At 38.9% G+C, this 16,186-nt stretch overlaps 1 protein-coding gene across 2 annotated transcripts; it reads right to left on the minus strand.

The window, feature by feature from the left end:
• Positions 1 to 964: 964 nt before the first annotated feature.
• On the minus strand, positions 965 to 9,853 carry LOC105054052 (uncharacterized). Of its 2 annotated transcripts, XM_010935440.4 has the most exons (14): positions 9,683 to 9,853; positions 9,161 to 9,249; positions 8,906 to 8,997; positions 7,961 to 8,630; positions 7,772 to 7,839; positions 7,595 to 7,677; positions 6,588 to 6,687; positions 6,130 to 6,215; positions 5,482 to 5,564; positions 5,205 to 5,341; positions 5,025 to 5,126; positions 4,364 to 4,657; positions 4,155 to 4,277; positions 965 to 1,564 (listed from the first exon to the last, which is right to left on the minus strand). In XM_010935440.4, the coding sequence occupies exons 2-14, from the start codon at positions 9,162 to 9,164 to the stop codon at positions 1,175 to 1,177; spliced, it is 2,232 nt and encodes a 743-aa protein (XP_010933742.1). In that variant the 5' UTR covers positions 9,165 to 9,249; positions 9,683 to 9,853; the 3' UTR covers positions 965 to 1,174. The 2 variants fall into 2 exon arrangements, with proteins under 2 accessions (XP_010933742.1, XP_019709374.1); XM_019853815.3 differs by lacking the exon at positions 9,161 to 9,249.
• Positions 9,854 to 16,186: the final 6,333 nt, after the last annotated feature.

Below are 16,186 nucleotides of genomic sequence, written 5' to 3' on the forward strand. Positions count from 1 at the left end.
CTCTGGTTTGATGCGCCAACGTCCACCTAATAACTTTGGTTATGTTCCTTGGCATTTCTTTTGGAGGTAATTGAAGCATTTGCGTGATGTACTACTTTATTATCCTGGAAACTAAAAAATAAAGGAAAATCTCAAGCTATTTCCGGGAAAATATGGCCTCACCTTCTGGTGACATTAAATTTTATTATGGAAGTAAATTATCTTCAGTTCAGTACTGGTCCCAATTAAATGTATGGAATTGGGATTTTTTTTATAGTGATATTCTATCTTAAAATGCATGAAGTCTTCCTTTCTGATCCTATTATTGAATTTTCCATATACCCGAGCATGTTTGCAGCCATATCCTTTTAGCTGTCTGCTTTATAAAGCAGCTTGTTACCTGCTACACCCATCCATTTTTGTGAAGAAATTTTATGCAACACCGCATTCCTTTTTTCACACAAAATGATGATTGACCTACATCTGTTAGAAGTAAAAGACCGAGCTCAGATGCTGCAACCACCTGAGTTCTCACTCACCTATCTTGGGTAGGAGATACGCCAAGAAATGGAGGCAGCTTCATGAAGGGCTGGTATCTTCTGCAACCCAAATACAGTACTTTCAAATCTTTGAGCCCCTAGTCTGTGTTTACCGATCATTGCCAGTATCTGATCTTCAGCTTCATATTTGGTATGACAATGATGATCATAAACCAGAGTGGTGAATCATTCCTTTGAGAGTTGTAGCTGAGAAATGTTTTGAAAACAAGGACAATCAGGACCTGTATTTTGGTTTTTGGTTAATTTTCTTTCATAGTTTAAAAAAAAAAAAAATCTGATTGAATTTAGCCTCACATTTCTCTTCAGAAGTTCCGATTTTTAACATTGGAAGTTCATTCAATTTTGCATTCATAGCAAATCTTCTGTTACTATAGCTGAAACCATCCAACAATTAAAACTCTTTTTCATCTTTCACATGTGGCTCATAGAATGGAATGTTGATGTCTTATATTTCAGAAATTTACTTCCTACGCTCAACCGTTACACCGAAACTGTTCAGCGGCACTCGGCACTCACATTAGTTAATTTACAGTCTCAGGAAAATCAAAATTGGAACAACTTAACATAGCCCAATCATCGCACAACCAACGGAAGGGGGGAAAGGAAGAGAGAACTGTCAACCTACTCGAAGAAAATTACATGAGGACCCCAGCCACATTATCAAGTACTTTCTTCGCGATCTGGAATTTGCCAGCAAAGGATTTTCCCGAGTTCGCAGCAACAACATACTGCTTGATGAAGAACACAAGGCTGCTCCTCAGCATTTCAAGCTCTGGGAGTGCAGATATTCGAGTGAAGATGTTCCAGACAAGGGCATCAGTGTTATGAAAAACAGCCTCAAAAAGCATTCGGAAATGCATGATCATTTTAGGTGTCAGCTGTGCAGGGTTTGTCAGATCTACAGTCTTCAAAATAGCAAGGGAGAGTGAGAAGCTAGACAGCATCTCTGCAACAAATCTTGCAAGGTTCATTGAGCGGTTTAACTCCATTGATTCGAGTTCCTTGAAGTGATCCCATAAGCAATACTGAAATTTACACAAAAATGGTTAGTTCAGAAAACATGAAGAAATTTTGATAACATCTGAAAAATGCATTAAATAAAAAAAAAATGAAGAAATCAGCAAACAGAGCTTGACAATATAATGACATAATCCAGAACTCGCAAATACTGATGGCCAGGTAAGGATACATCTCATACAAACAGGATTTCATAAATGATTCAACAAAATTATAAGCAGCCAGATAGAGATAAACTTGCATACATCCTTAATTACTTAAAATTATCTTCTCTCCTGCTGGCTTATAAATGATGAATTTCTTTAGTTGGAATGCCAAGACAAGCATTTTGGACCAAAGACACCATCAAAATGTTCTACAGCAAGTCCATGGCATTATACCTAGGGGTACATACGGCTAATTTTGGAAAAAAACTTGGCAAAGCATGATTATCATTTCTGAGAATGAAACAATCATGATTCCTGATGAGAAAGTAAAATGTGATGGCCCAATAGGGAAAATAAAATATTATGCAGATCACATCTCAATTATGTAATTCAACAAAAAATTCCATTCAGAAACAACTTATGACATTCCTCACACAAAAGCAGATGATAAATGACCATTGACAGTAGGATGCACCATGAGTCAACCCTCTAACAGATGTCTTTTGTGTTGAGGAAGAATGTTCAAAGTAGACCACCAAACGAAAGTTCCTTACAGATGTGGTGCTAAACTTTACAACCAGAGAAAGGGCTAGATCTAATTAGAGGCATGGAGGAGAAAAGACTGGAGGATATGGGGATAAAATTTAGTCAAACAAAAAATCTTTATATTTTTGAGTAAAGTAATAGACACAAGGTGCCTAAAGTATTTAATTGATCAAAGAAATTATTGACAGACCAGGAGAAGAATAGGAAAGAACAAATAAAACAAAAGTTCAAGACGACATATTTAGATACAGTCTGAGAAACCCCCAACACCTCCAGCCTCAGGCCCTTCTAACTCAAATCAGCTTACAAAACTACTGAACAGCTCTTGCCTCCTCCAGAACTAGAATTGACCATGATTTCAATATTCTCTTGATTCTTCTAAGCATGTGCATCATGGTTGACTTCCTAAATATCCTGTTATTCCTCTCCAGCACTTATTCAGCCATTTCCTTCTCCAATGTCCGCATAAGTCCTGGACATCCCAGCTTGCTGCCTCATTTTAAGCAAGAATCTAAAATGATTCTAATGCTATGAACAAATTCTCCATGCTTTTCCTCTTCTCAGCCACAGAAGATGCAATCCGATTTGCAACTTTTATGAGCAGCCTTTCAATAGGGATGCAACTTGAGCAGCTTAAGGTTACAGGTCAGCCCAGGTCCAATACAAGATTCAGTCAATCCACAGCTGACCTAAACCGACCTGGTCAAGTCAAGCCCAACCAAGGCTTACTTTTTAGAGCTTGTCTTTGAAAATAAGTAACGTCGTGTTAGGGTTAGTTGGACTAGTTCATGTGGTTGGTAGATTTAGCAGCAAGCAAGGGGATGAGAGCAGATAAAGAGAGAGAAAGGGAGGGTGGGAGGAGAGCATGAGATTCCGACCATTACCCATCAAGGATGTTGAGATTCATCGAACAAGAAACCTTGAATCTAGGGTTCAAACTACCTACAATTATTAATGATTTCCGAGTTTTACAATTTCAAATATAGCCATGTGGCTAGTAAGTTTTGGACGAAGAATTTACCCTGGTGGGAGGGGGCATGGGGGGCAGAAGGAAAAAAGAGAGAGAATTAGGGAGGAGCACTAAAAAGGAAAGGGGAAAAGGAGGCATATTCAGACATCGATGGATGAAAAGGGATTTGAGCGTCCATATGAAGTCATGTCATATGTTTACAATGGAAGGGTTTGGTTGGCTTGAGTTTCCGAACACTTCAGCCAAGTCTAACCTAGGTTCAAGTTGATGCCAGCTCAAGCATGATCCACCTCATTCAGACCTTTCAATTCATAGATGTAGATCTCGGACCTATAAATGGGGTATTCCCGATACTCAAAGAAAAGGGGAAGTGATTTGGACCAACAGAAACTACTGAAACTATGAAGTGACAAAATAGCTGTTGTAGGGGTGGCAATTTATTCTGCCCCATCAAGTGCCCAACCTTAAACTAATAGGGCAGGTTTTACTGACCCAGTAGATCTAGGGCCAATATGGGTAATGGTAAAACCAGCCCCGAACCTGACCCAGATATATATATAACTTCACAAATCCCCTCCTATCGCAACCACAAAAAAAAAAAAAAAAAAAAAAAAAGGAGATCCGTCCAACACACTCCATGTGGGTAATGGCCTACCCAATCCATTGCCATCCTTAAACTACTGTCTACCACTGCTAAAGTCCAGATTCAGCCATATATGAAAATGAATTCCAAAACATAATATATCCATCAACAATTAGGATAAAATGGTTCACAGAAAATAGTTAGGGTAATGGTTGTCCAGTCCCTAATATGCACTATCTTTAATCAAACTGAAAAAATAGGCCCTCATTCAGGCATGCCAAAGAGTATTCGCATTTGGACAGTTTTGGAATATCAAACATGACCATTCATAAGGCAAGGCTGAATGTACCCACCTGCAAGCTGAACTTGTGATTTTTGTCATGGCTACATAATTTGGAAGCCAAGACACTATAATACTTGTTAAACACCTTTTCTTGCAAACAGCAATCAACAAGTACCCTCATTATTTCTCGATCCTACAATCCGTTAGGAAAATTGAAATATAAGCAAATTGTAAGTGAAACCATAAAGAAAGCATGACAGAGTTGTGCAGACTAGATACCTGCTTCCCAGATAAATCCAGCCTCAGAAGCTTCTCGAAAGCATCTACATAATCTTCCCCACTCATGATAATACAAAATATTGCTCTCCTTAGGTCAGTGTTCATCCTTTGTGCAGCTGCAAGCTGTACCAACTTTTGTGCCTCTAGCACTTCTTTGTTAATTGTCGATGCCACATCTTCAACATTATCTGTTGTGGGTGCAACATCTCCTGTCAACCACCATTGACCTTTCTTATCAGGATCAAGCAGCCTGCTCCATTTGAGCCCACGGAGGAGAATATCCTCTGCTCTTAACTGCAGCAGTTTTTAAGTCATCAGCAACTGATAGAGGATACCACAATCGTGATGATGATGCATAGCATAATATGGAATTCAAGCAGAAGCTACAAAACTGACAAAGCCACAATATCCTGAGTTGCATAAAATGATCATACAAATAAAAAGACGTGCAGATTTATGATGTTAGAAGTGCAGATGATGTCAGCAACAAGAATCTACAGTGGAAACAAGATGTCAAAATTGCAGAATTTTCTTACCTTCAGCTGTTGATGGCTTAACTAAATTACTAAATAAACTATATAATGCATAAAGTGCAAAACACTATTTGACATGTGAATTTATAAAGGGGAAAAGAGTAGCATATATAAGTGACGCAAAACACCTTTTGTAGCCATTTTTTCATCCGTGTATGATGAGCGGTGTCTTCTTTTGGCCTTTTCTTGTTGTTTTTTATATCACATATTGTCTCGAGCATGAATTCCATCTGCAAGGATAATTGATCCCCAAAGATCAAAAGCATGTTCAAAACAAGATAATTTAGGAAGAACGTATGTCAGCTTACTCTTTTACTGTTTATCTTTGATTTCCCATCTTCTTTGCTCTCAGAGAGAGATTTCAACTCATTCACTCTACTCTGAATACCAAGGATGAAATCTTTCATAGCAGTGGGATCATCACTCCTTAGCTTCATCCCACAACCTGCTTTCACAAATAAAAGGTGTAAAATTAAACCAGAACAATTATGAGTTTCATGATCTAGGACTTGCAAGTTTACAATAAAATTGGTTTGCATTGATCATAAAAATATAAATTAATAAAAAAAAAAGGAAAAGATATACATTGTAGAATTGTCAAGATAGTCGACACATCCAACTCTGTCAAGCGCTTTGTCAACACAGAGAGGAGATCATATAGGAGATCACTGCAAATCAGAAAAGAAAAAATGGTGAATTTATGCATTGAGCACATGAACCACCTGGACTCATTGAGAAACAAATCAATACAATGATAATGCACAACAAAACATACATACCACATACGAACAATTATGGGTACCCACCAAACAAATCTATTTAAAGTTTAATGTATGAATAACCTTATTTAATAGATGGACCATTATATGCCAAATTCCTCTAGTAAAACTCTTCCTATACAGTGCAACTTACATTATTTGCACCCCTAAGTTCATCATGAATGCTAGAAAAAATCCTAACCACAGATAAACACAAAAACAGAAACAAGAAACAAAAAAAAAAAAAAAATTGTAGGATCATAGGAATCTTGCATCTTTGTGTAAATACTGTAGAATATTCAAATTCCTTTATACATGCCCGAACCACATAATTTTCTTTTCAAGCATATACTTGCAAGCAAATAGTAAAAAGTTTAAAACTAAGGACAAGATTTCAGGTCTTCCCAGATAGTTAGTTATAGGAGACTAAAAGCTTAGAAGCCACTTGTGCAGCTCTATTATCAACAGTACTAACCTGGAGCAAACACCAAAGATGCACATATACGACAGTAGTAATGTAAGATTACGCAAAGATAGGCCATCCTCCTTTAAGTACTCATCCTAAAACAGAACAAAAATGTCAATTAGAAAAAGCCCAGTGATACACTGTACAGAAAGCATATAATGCAATATGATATCTTCAATGAACAGAACTGATGGTTAACAACATTCGTGGATCCAAGGAATCTAACCAAGAAGACAAAGATAGGGATGAAAAACTGTTACAGAAGATGTCCAGTCAAAGGCATAAAGAAAGAGAAGAGTATCTTGCCCAGTGATTACAAGCCTATCAAATATTTATACGACAAATATACTGAAGGTATGGATGCTTAAAATCATGGTTGCTGACACTAGTTTCTCTTAGTCTCATTTTAGACTCCCAGTCATATGACACTAGTTTCTCTTAGTCTCATTTTAGACTCCCAGTCATACCTCAAATGATTTAGCAAGAGAAGCAAGGAGCTTCGCACTGAAATCAATCCCAACTAAGCATGCCAAACCTGCAACAAAAGTTGCAAAAACAGCAGCATGCCTGCATAGACAAAATGGATTAGAATTATACTACAGTAGTAAAGCAGATATATTAGAACAAACAAAAAGCAAGCAGTTTTACCTATATAGAGTGGACATAAAGAAAGCTAATGCTGATTAAAAATGGCTAGAACTTTTTAGCAAGAGTTGAATGAGCACAATCCAGAAATATGAAAACAGAAAGACATAACTATTACATGCTATTTTCCCCCCTTCAATCCTTCTTTCTTCTTCGTAGTAATATAAAATTCATCATGCTATCTAGCATGTATTACTTCTGCTACTACAAGCTATATCTCCATAAGGGAAACATTTTCATAGTTTGATCTTATCACAATTTTACAATTAATAACATACCGCATACAGCAATCAACAAGCATTAACCCTTTAACTCACTCTTAGAATGGATGATCTGGTGTAAATATTCCTCATGATTCAAACCAGGCAATTTTTCTAAGGTCATTTAGGATTGATACATAACTAACATCTTAAAGAGAAGATGCAACTACACTCTTGAAGGAAGGTGACGTAGGACTAGATCCCTTTCTTCTGATGATATCAGAAAAGAGTAGGTTCATATGAGATCAATAAGGTGTAGGAAAGATTGATAATATAAATATCTTTTGCATGTTGGTCTTTAAAAAAGGACTAATATGATTTTTGTTGGTCAACAAGTTGTCAGTGAGACTCTCCGATGCTTACTTGATTCTCTATGATATTGACACCTCCTTATACCACTTCAGTATATGAGAATGAACTATTTTTCAATTTTTTCATCAATTTATGATGACATATTACTTTCACTTGAAAATATAACAGAAGAGCATTTTGAAAACACATGTAAATAGATTAATAACCTAGAATGTGGTGCCAACTGAGCTTGAAATCAAGACAAAAAGGGACTTAACTGTTCACTGCCACGAGGCCCTCCAGAACAAGATGCTATGACCTCCTCTCCAATTATTTGACAACCAACACTGCGAGGAACTGACTGGGAAAATGTCAGCTCCAAACAAGTCACAAAGAGAGATAACAAGATTATAAAGCCCAAAAGAAATAGCAAAACATAAAATTAATATTAGTACTCGAAGGAGTGTAGCCACTTCTTCTGTAATTGACTCCACGTTTGATTCAGAAAGCCTATTCAGAAGTCCTGAAAACAAATAATTAGTTAAATAGAGTTGGATATCAACAGGACTCCACATACCTGCGAAACCAAAGTTCCATAGAAAATAATCACCTTTACTCCACCTAAGATATAATTTAACTCTTACCTCTCACTCTACGGCGAACCTGAGAAAACTCTTCTGGCTCAGCATTTGCACAAGCTGGCGAGTGAGGAGCCACATACTTCACGCTTGCATCAACTGAAGTTGCTTCCACATGTGGTTCTTTTTCGTCAGATGTATCAAGCTGCTCGGCATCCCCACTATCCATCTCAGTATCCTCCATTGGCACTTCCACAGCAACCTCATCCTCTGGCTTCTTCAGTGAGGAGACAGATGACTTCTTTCTCCCGCGCCTCTTCTTGCTTGTTGACACACTCTCCTTTCCATTACCACAATCTGACACACTCTCCTTTGCATTATCAAAGTCTTCTTCTGCTTCATCATCCATATCTCTGGTGTCACCTACCACGGAGTCCAGGAATGATGGAATCCCCCCTAAAAGCATATTTAATTCGTCATCACCACCTAGCTTCCCATTCTTCACCTTGAGCTTCTTCGCCAGCCTCCTCTCCATTTCCAGATCTTCTTCAGCACTAACCATACCCTTCCCCATCTCCATATCCAAAAACTCTTGGAATTTGGTCTTCAATTTACCCCCTGCACCCCCCTTCCTCTTCTTCAAAGAGTCTAACCTCTTCTTGGATTTCTTCTCCAAAGCCACATCTTCAGTTTGTGGTTTCGAATCCAAGGATGCTTTCTTCTTCTTCTTACCTCCCTGAACCCATAAAAACCTCACCAAGATCAGAAATCGATTGGATGTTTCTAAAAATTTCAAACTTCTTGATACAAGCTTAGTAAAACTTTTGAGGAATTCCCTTTCTACCACTTTGAAACTAAAAACAACGAAGACATTCGAAGTTATTCTCTTCCCTTTTACCGCTTTGAACCCAAAGAATCCTGGTCCACTGAGGATTTCTTCAAATTTGTATTGTTGATTATGAATCAAAGTAAAAAAAAAAAATCTAGAGAGAAAGAGAGAGATTTGATAACCTGGTGGTGAACCCACGAGAGGAATCGGTTCTTCTGCTTCGCCAATCGAGCTTCTTTCCTCTTCTCTTTGCGAGACTTCTCCCCAACACTTTCTGAAGCCAAAGAACCCCAAACAAAAAAAAAAAAAAAAAAAGGGAGAAGAAGAAGAAAAAAAGATCAAAAAGCGACTTTTAACGGGAAAAGCGACCAAAGATAGATCTTTAAGCATCGAATCGGCAGAAAAGATGGTAGATTTCTTTTCGATGGATTACGCACCCATGATCAAAATTCTCAGCGATCAATTGATGGCGCGTCGCTAAGACCCCAGAACGCGAAACGGCAAGGGAGAAGAAGAGCACTAGAAACTGAGATCGGTGGACAAGAGAGTCAGAGGTAGCATGCCAAAAAGAGAACACGAGGTGGCTTAGCAAGCCAAAACAATGATCGTTGGATCTAAGTCCAATCGTCCATGATCAATGTATATCGTAATTCAAACCTAATCGAATCTAATATATATATATATATATATATATATATATATCCATCGCTTTCCACCTCAACCTTCCTTTGGCGGCGTCGCCGCCGCATCTCCCTCCGCCGCTGCTGCCGCTTGATGCTGTTCAGCCCGCGAAGGACCAGAAGATGCGCCCACCAAGCGAAAAGCCGTGAAAATACGAAAAAAATAGGAGAGGGATCGAGGAGAGATAATCATGGCGGCGGTGTGTGGTTGTGGCGGAGCAGGCGGGGAGATAAATTAATCAATCAAAAAAAAATAGGAGAGGGATCTCAGTATCTCACCTTCCCCAGGCCACAAGATGTGGTTGAAGGGGAGACGGCATCGACGGAGGAAGAGAAGGAGAAGCGGCTCTTCTGGAAGCAGCGGATGAGAGAAGTCGTCCCGTTCCACCCTTCGGCTCTTCGACGGAGGACGCGAGAACCCTAGCCGCCTGATTCCTTAATCAATCACAATCCAGTGATCGGGAACAAACCAGGAACCCGCAAACCAGCTCTAGTTTAAACCTGGTCACCTATTGTTTGGGCTGGGCTATGGGCCCATGGCATAGTATATAGAATCTGGGCATCACCTATAGTTTGGGCTTCAGATGTAGGCCTACCGCATTGTTTATAAAAGAGAAATTCTTTGTGCACAGCGGACGACGTAGAAAATCCAGCATAAACATACTGCTTTATGCGAATGATTCGCATAATTATTATTTTTTAATATATATTTAATATTTATAATTTTATTTTTTATTTAAAATTTTTATATAATAAAAATATTTTTATTTTTAAAAAAAAATTATGACATCTTGTGACATATTATTGACTTCTTGAATATAATATAGAAGCGGTATTTTTGTCCAATCACTTTCCAACGCGCATTTAATGCATGCAGTTCTATTTTTTCGTTCGAAAATTTTGAATGACGAAAATGCTCCTACTCTTTAGAAAAAATTATGATATCATGTGGTATGTTATGACATCCTGCGAGTAGAATGTCATGATATGGATATAAGATGTCATAATTTTTTTAAAAAAGTAAAATATTTCCGTCATTCAAAATTTTCAAATAAAAAAGTGAAAACTGTAAGCATTAAATAAGTGTTGGGAAGTGGTGGCTATGTGGACCAATTACATAAAAAAAATATGTTTCATACTAGATTTTCTACACCATCCACAGTGCATAAAGAATTTCCCGTTTATAAAATCCGGGCTGGTCTTGGCGCTAGAATCTGGCGTGTTCGCCATTTGATATCATTCAGGCCCAACCCAACCCAACCCAGGGCCCAAGTCCGAAAGGTTTCAGGCTTGAATGGGCCAGGCGAGCCGTCCGGATTGTGAACAAATCCACTCCCGAGTTGAGATGCTACCTCCGGTGCTTCAAGCACGGCAATCTGGTTCAGGCCATTACGTGAGAGTCAAGGTAAATATGTCATTCACTTCAATTTCTTTTTTTTTTTCTTTTGAGAATCCATTCACTTCAATTTTTATTTTTCAAACTACGCCGACCAGCCGGCATGCATGGAAAGAAATCTTGAAGAACACGACAACCGTTAGGTGATCCCCGCAAATGACGAATCGAGGAGTAGACTAAGTATTTACAGAACATGAGAACAAAGTTGGCGGATACAATCTAAAAACAGCATGAATCATGTTTCAGAAGCCAACAAAAGGATAGATTAGGATATCAAATCCTCGTCTATTGATGCTCACATGTTTTGTAAGCCAACACTGCAGGTGCTTATTGCTAATGCAGCGGCAAGGAGCACGTTGGCATAGGTCGTGACAAAGCTACGTAAGAGTGAGGGTGATTTGTGAATTGGCAGATGTGGCTGTCACCAATTTTGTGGTTGTCATCATTGATGCTGCTCCTACCAATAATGCACTCTTTGATAGGGATTGGATCCGCACCAACTACTTCATGCCTTCTTCTCTATACCAACTATTGGTCATGTAGATCTAGATGCCAAGGATAAAGAGATCAGCGTGGCGATTGTCCTTGCTTATAATAGGCCATGTGTGGCAAATGCCAATAGGGTAGAAACACGAGTCTATTGTTTTAATCCTGTTCCAATTAAGGTTTTGGGAACAAAATAGCTATGGAAGGCCGACGAGCCTCACAACATCCAACATAGCGGAAAAAGATTCTTTAGGTCTAGCTTATGTCTTAAAGATCTCATAGCCCACGAGGATTAGGATTTTTCCATACCGGAATCCCCTATCTTCCATAAAAGAAAGTATTATCAAGATGACAAAGATTGAATAAAGGATTTTGGAAATGTCAAAATTAAAGATTGGATCAGAATTAAGAATGTAATTGAGCCGAGCAAAGTCTAATAGTTGAAAGCTTGAGCTCAATCCAACTCTAAATACTCAAACTAAAAATTCAGCTCGAGATTGATCAAATTTTAATATCATAAGCTCAAGCTCGAATCAATGAAAAATAGATAAAATTCAAGATCGACTCGATTTAAATATCAATCAAACTATATTTGAGCTCGGATTCGAAATCAAGTCTTAGCCTACTATATATATATATATATATATATATATATATATTATAAGTTCGAGCTTGAATCAATGAAAAATAGATAAAATTCAAGATCGACTCAATTTAAATATCAACCAAACTATATTTGAGCTCGGATTCGAAATCAAGTCTTAGCCTACTATATATATATATATATATATATATATATATATATTATAAATAAAAATAATATTATTAGAAATATATATAAATCTGAATAGACTTATGAGCTTTCGAAGTAAGTATCTTGCTGCTCGAATTCGATTTTAAAAATTATTTAAACTATTCGAGTTTGATAATAATCGAACTACATCAAATTTGAGTGGCTCAGGGGTAACTTGATTCATTTGCATCTCTAACCATAACGAAGAAGTCTAAGGAATCACGGATATGTACCTTTAAGCACGGTGATGATAGAAGCTTGACATCATTATTCAAGCTTGAGGTCCATGAACCGACATCGAGTAGGACGGCAATATTTGCATGCCTTGCCATGACGACTGTAGCTCTTCCCAATGCCACGAGTGTTTTTATCCACGCAGAAGTTATCCTGGTAGATCTTACATGGAACATTGTGATCTGGAATAAGAGATGTTTCATCTCCCGGGCTGTTGTCTACGAGTCCCTTGTAATGGATCATTCTTTGTTTGCAGCTTGACTGAACCGTTATGATTTTTCTATGGTTGGCTTCAATAAGATACTCAGTTTTCCTCCTTACTCCTCGGGTGCTAGTGTCTCTTTGACTTCTGTGGTTAGCAAGGAGCAACATCAGGTCATGCAAGTATTCTCTATTGCATCCCCTACTAGCAAAGCCAATCAACTCGGTGGTTTTTCCTCTAGGTATGAATAGCTCTAAATGATTGCGAAGCACCATAAATCAGCGTTACAATTATGGTGGTGTTTGGTTTGTAACCAAAATCAGAATGAAAATAAAAATTGAAATAGCTTGGAATCGAAATCGTAATCGGAATCGAAATGGCCAAATTCTTCGAAGCATTTGGTTCGTGATCGAAATCGAAATTAGAATAAAAACTTGAATCCATAGAGAAGAATAGGGATTGAGTTCTATATAAATTTGAGCCATTCCTATTTCATTCCGGAATTGAAATCGGAATGGGATTCTTCCCAATCAAACAGTTAGAATGGGAGTCATCCATTCTGATTTCGATTACAGACTCCACTCCTCCGAACCAAACACCTCTTATATTTCTTTTCAGGTGAACCGGAGCTATCAATCTAATGGATTAGAGTGGCTATGTGTCTGGCTTGACTTTTTTTTTTTTGTAATCAAAATTCAACATCATAGGAACGAACATTTTCATCTCCATATGAGTTGTCCAACATGAGAATAGACTAGTTGAGAATCTAACACTTATTCCCATTACTAGCTCTTGCCAATCGAATATAGATGCTTAATAAATAATAGATTTAAATAACACTGCTGGTCGCTACATAGCAACTGATGCACGAGGGGCTGTAGGGCTATCCCTTGAAATATTTTTTTTATGAACAATGGCCTTGACATTTAGTTCATGTAGAATCCTTTTACTTCAACGATACATGTTACATTTGTCATGTCTCTCTTTTATGATTCCTTAATTTATATCCTGCATATGTCCCGAGCTGTGCAACGACAATGATGGCCACATGAATATTTTCTATAAGTTGCCTTTGCTTTTTCTGTCCCTTTCCAACATCCTCCTATACCTAAATAGAAATTTTAGGCGCACGAACATTGCTTGCAGCTGTGCCTCCAAGGTGTCTTCATTCGTCTCATTGACACCTTTTTCATTGTATGCATGATCATTGCTTTGTTCTGGGGAATGGTCTTCAGCCATTGGCTTTGGCACTCCCGCGTAGAGAATTTTCTCATCAAACTTGTTTTTGATCATCCTCACGTTGCAATTCTTTTTGGGAATTGGAAGCTCTTCAGGAAGCGACACCATTGATTACCTTCTATTGGATGCTCGCCGTTGATCCATACATTCCTTGATGTGTCAAGTTGGGCCTTTAATTGTTCCTTCTTCAATCCTTTGTTCCAAGTAATGCAGTCATGTATGATAAGTAGTTATATTCCAAAGATTAAAATGCTTGTATTATGGAGGATGGGCTGTCTGTTGATGACCTGACTAAGCTTCAAACTAGGCTCTTCGTATACTATTTCTTTTTGTGGCAACAGAAAGTGCTGTGGCAGTAAAAGTTAAGGGTTCAGCGGATCAGAAAGGGCAACATGAATACCAAATTCTTCCATCAGACGACTGTAATAAGGATGTATAGGAATCGGATCCAGATGTTGTGGACGTTTGATGGATCCTAGACCGACGGGGAGGATAAGGTCAGATAGGAGATTCTTAGCTTCTTTAGGTCAAGATAGTCAGCGAACCTGAGAGAGTTGGGACCTTTTATGCTCCCCTCGGTTAGCTAGGTTTTAGCTGCAGAGAATGCCTTCCTGAATAGTGTAGCATCTAGGGATGATGTCTGGAGAGCTGTTTGGGCAATGGCGGAGGACCAAGCATTTGGTCATGATGGCTTTCTCCTCTTCTTCAAGTGATAGTCCAATGGTTGAGGTAATCCAACAGTTCTTTGTCATTGGACAGATGCCGGCAGCTTGGAAGAGGATCTTTATCATCTTGATTCTGAAGAGACATGATGCTTCGAAGTTGAGTTACTTTAGGTCCCTCAATCTTTACACTATTTTGTATAAGGTATGTGTCAAGATTCTGATGGGTAGGATGAAGCCATTGCTCTCACAGTTGATTAGTTCCAAGCAAGGTGCCTTTGTGGGTAGCTGTAGTATTTTGGACAATATACTGATAGTCCAAAAGTTTATACATGACCTTCAGAGAGCCCCGGCCCATCATCACCTCATAGCTGTCAAGCTCGATATGGAGAGGGCCTATGACTATATGTATTGGGAGTTCCCTTTCCATGCGATGTGGAGTTTTAGTTTCCATAGCTGTTGGATCAGTTGGATCAGGGGCTGTGTGCAAGTGTTGTCTTTCTCCATTCTGATCAATGACAACTTGATATATTTCTTTCAATATAATGTTGGCCTTCATCAAGGTCGCCTCTTGTCTCCTTATCTATTCATTATTTATGCTAATATTCTTTTTCATGCTTTATGAGTAGCAACCTTTAGTCGGGCCATAGATCTCTATGTTTCGATATGAAGAGCCCAACTAATCTCACACCTACTTTTTTCAGATGATTTTTTTTATGGTGGACCAGGCTTCAGCTCCGAATACTGCTGCCTTTAGGAGGGATATTGAAGGACTACTATGTTGCCTTAGGACCAAAGATGAACCTCCTCAAATCAGTAGTCTATTTCAATTCGAGGAATATAGATCGATGCAAGCATGCGCTCAAAGAAATTCTAGGTGTCATAGAGCAAACAAGGGTCCTGTTTTATCTGGGGGTCCCCATTACAGGGTGGAGATTTTGGAGGAGTGAGTGTTCAGAGATGGAGACATCGATCAGAGAGCAACTGGAGGGGTGGTAGTCTAGAGCCCTTTCGATGATAGCAAGAGTGACCTAGATCAAGTTTGCCCCCAATGCTGTCCCAATTTATGTACTTTCAAATACTGTTTTGTCAAAAACATTCCTCCAGAAGCTAGAGCAGCTCTTTAGGAACTTCCTGTGAGGATTATACCATGGAGTAGGTGGGGTGCATTTGGTAGCTTGGGAGGTCGTGTGCCAGCCGATTAGTGAGGGGGCTTGGCTTTCCCTTCTTGTTGGTCTGACATGATGCTTTGATTATCAAACCATGCTACGAGACTTCTACTCTAGCCAGACAGCTATTGGAGCTGGATCATGCAAGCCAGGTGCGGCTCTTGGATAGGTGATGGGGAGATCCAAACTAGTTAGAGAAGCTCCTTTGTGCGGAAGGAGATTTGTACTTGTGCACTTGATGTGATATCCCAGATGAGTTAGTTGGTGGATGATGGGTGGCTAATTGATGTCACCCAGGACCAATGGATGTCTAATCTCCTACTTTGTCAGTTGCCCACCTTTGTCAGCTCTGAGATTGGAGGCCATTTGCAGGTTCATGATCTATTCCAGTAGAATAGGGGTTGGAATGTGGAGCTTGTGATCCATCTCTTCAGTGGCCAACTAGTGGAGAGGGTCTTGGTGAAGCCTATTTCGATGGTGGAGGGCCCGGATGTTCGGATATGCCATTCATCATGCATGTCCAAGGTGGTGGCTAGGGAGTTGTATGATCTCTATAAGGATAAGCCAGTTAGAAGGATGGATGGCTTTTGGATCTGCAGGCT

The sequence above is a fragment of the Elaeis guineensis genome, chromosome 11, assembly GCF_000442705.2.
Source record: "Elaeis guineensis isolate ETL-2024a chromosome 11, EG11, whole genome shotgun sequence".
Classification (NCBI taxonomy): Eukaryota; Viridiplantae; Streptophyta; class Magnoliopsida; order Arecales; family Arecaceae; genus Elaeis; species Elaeis guineensis.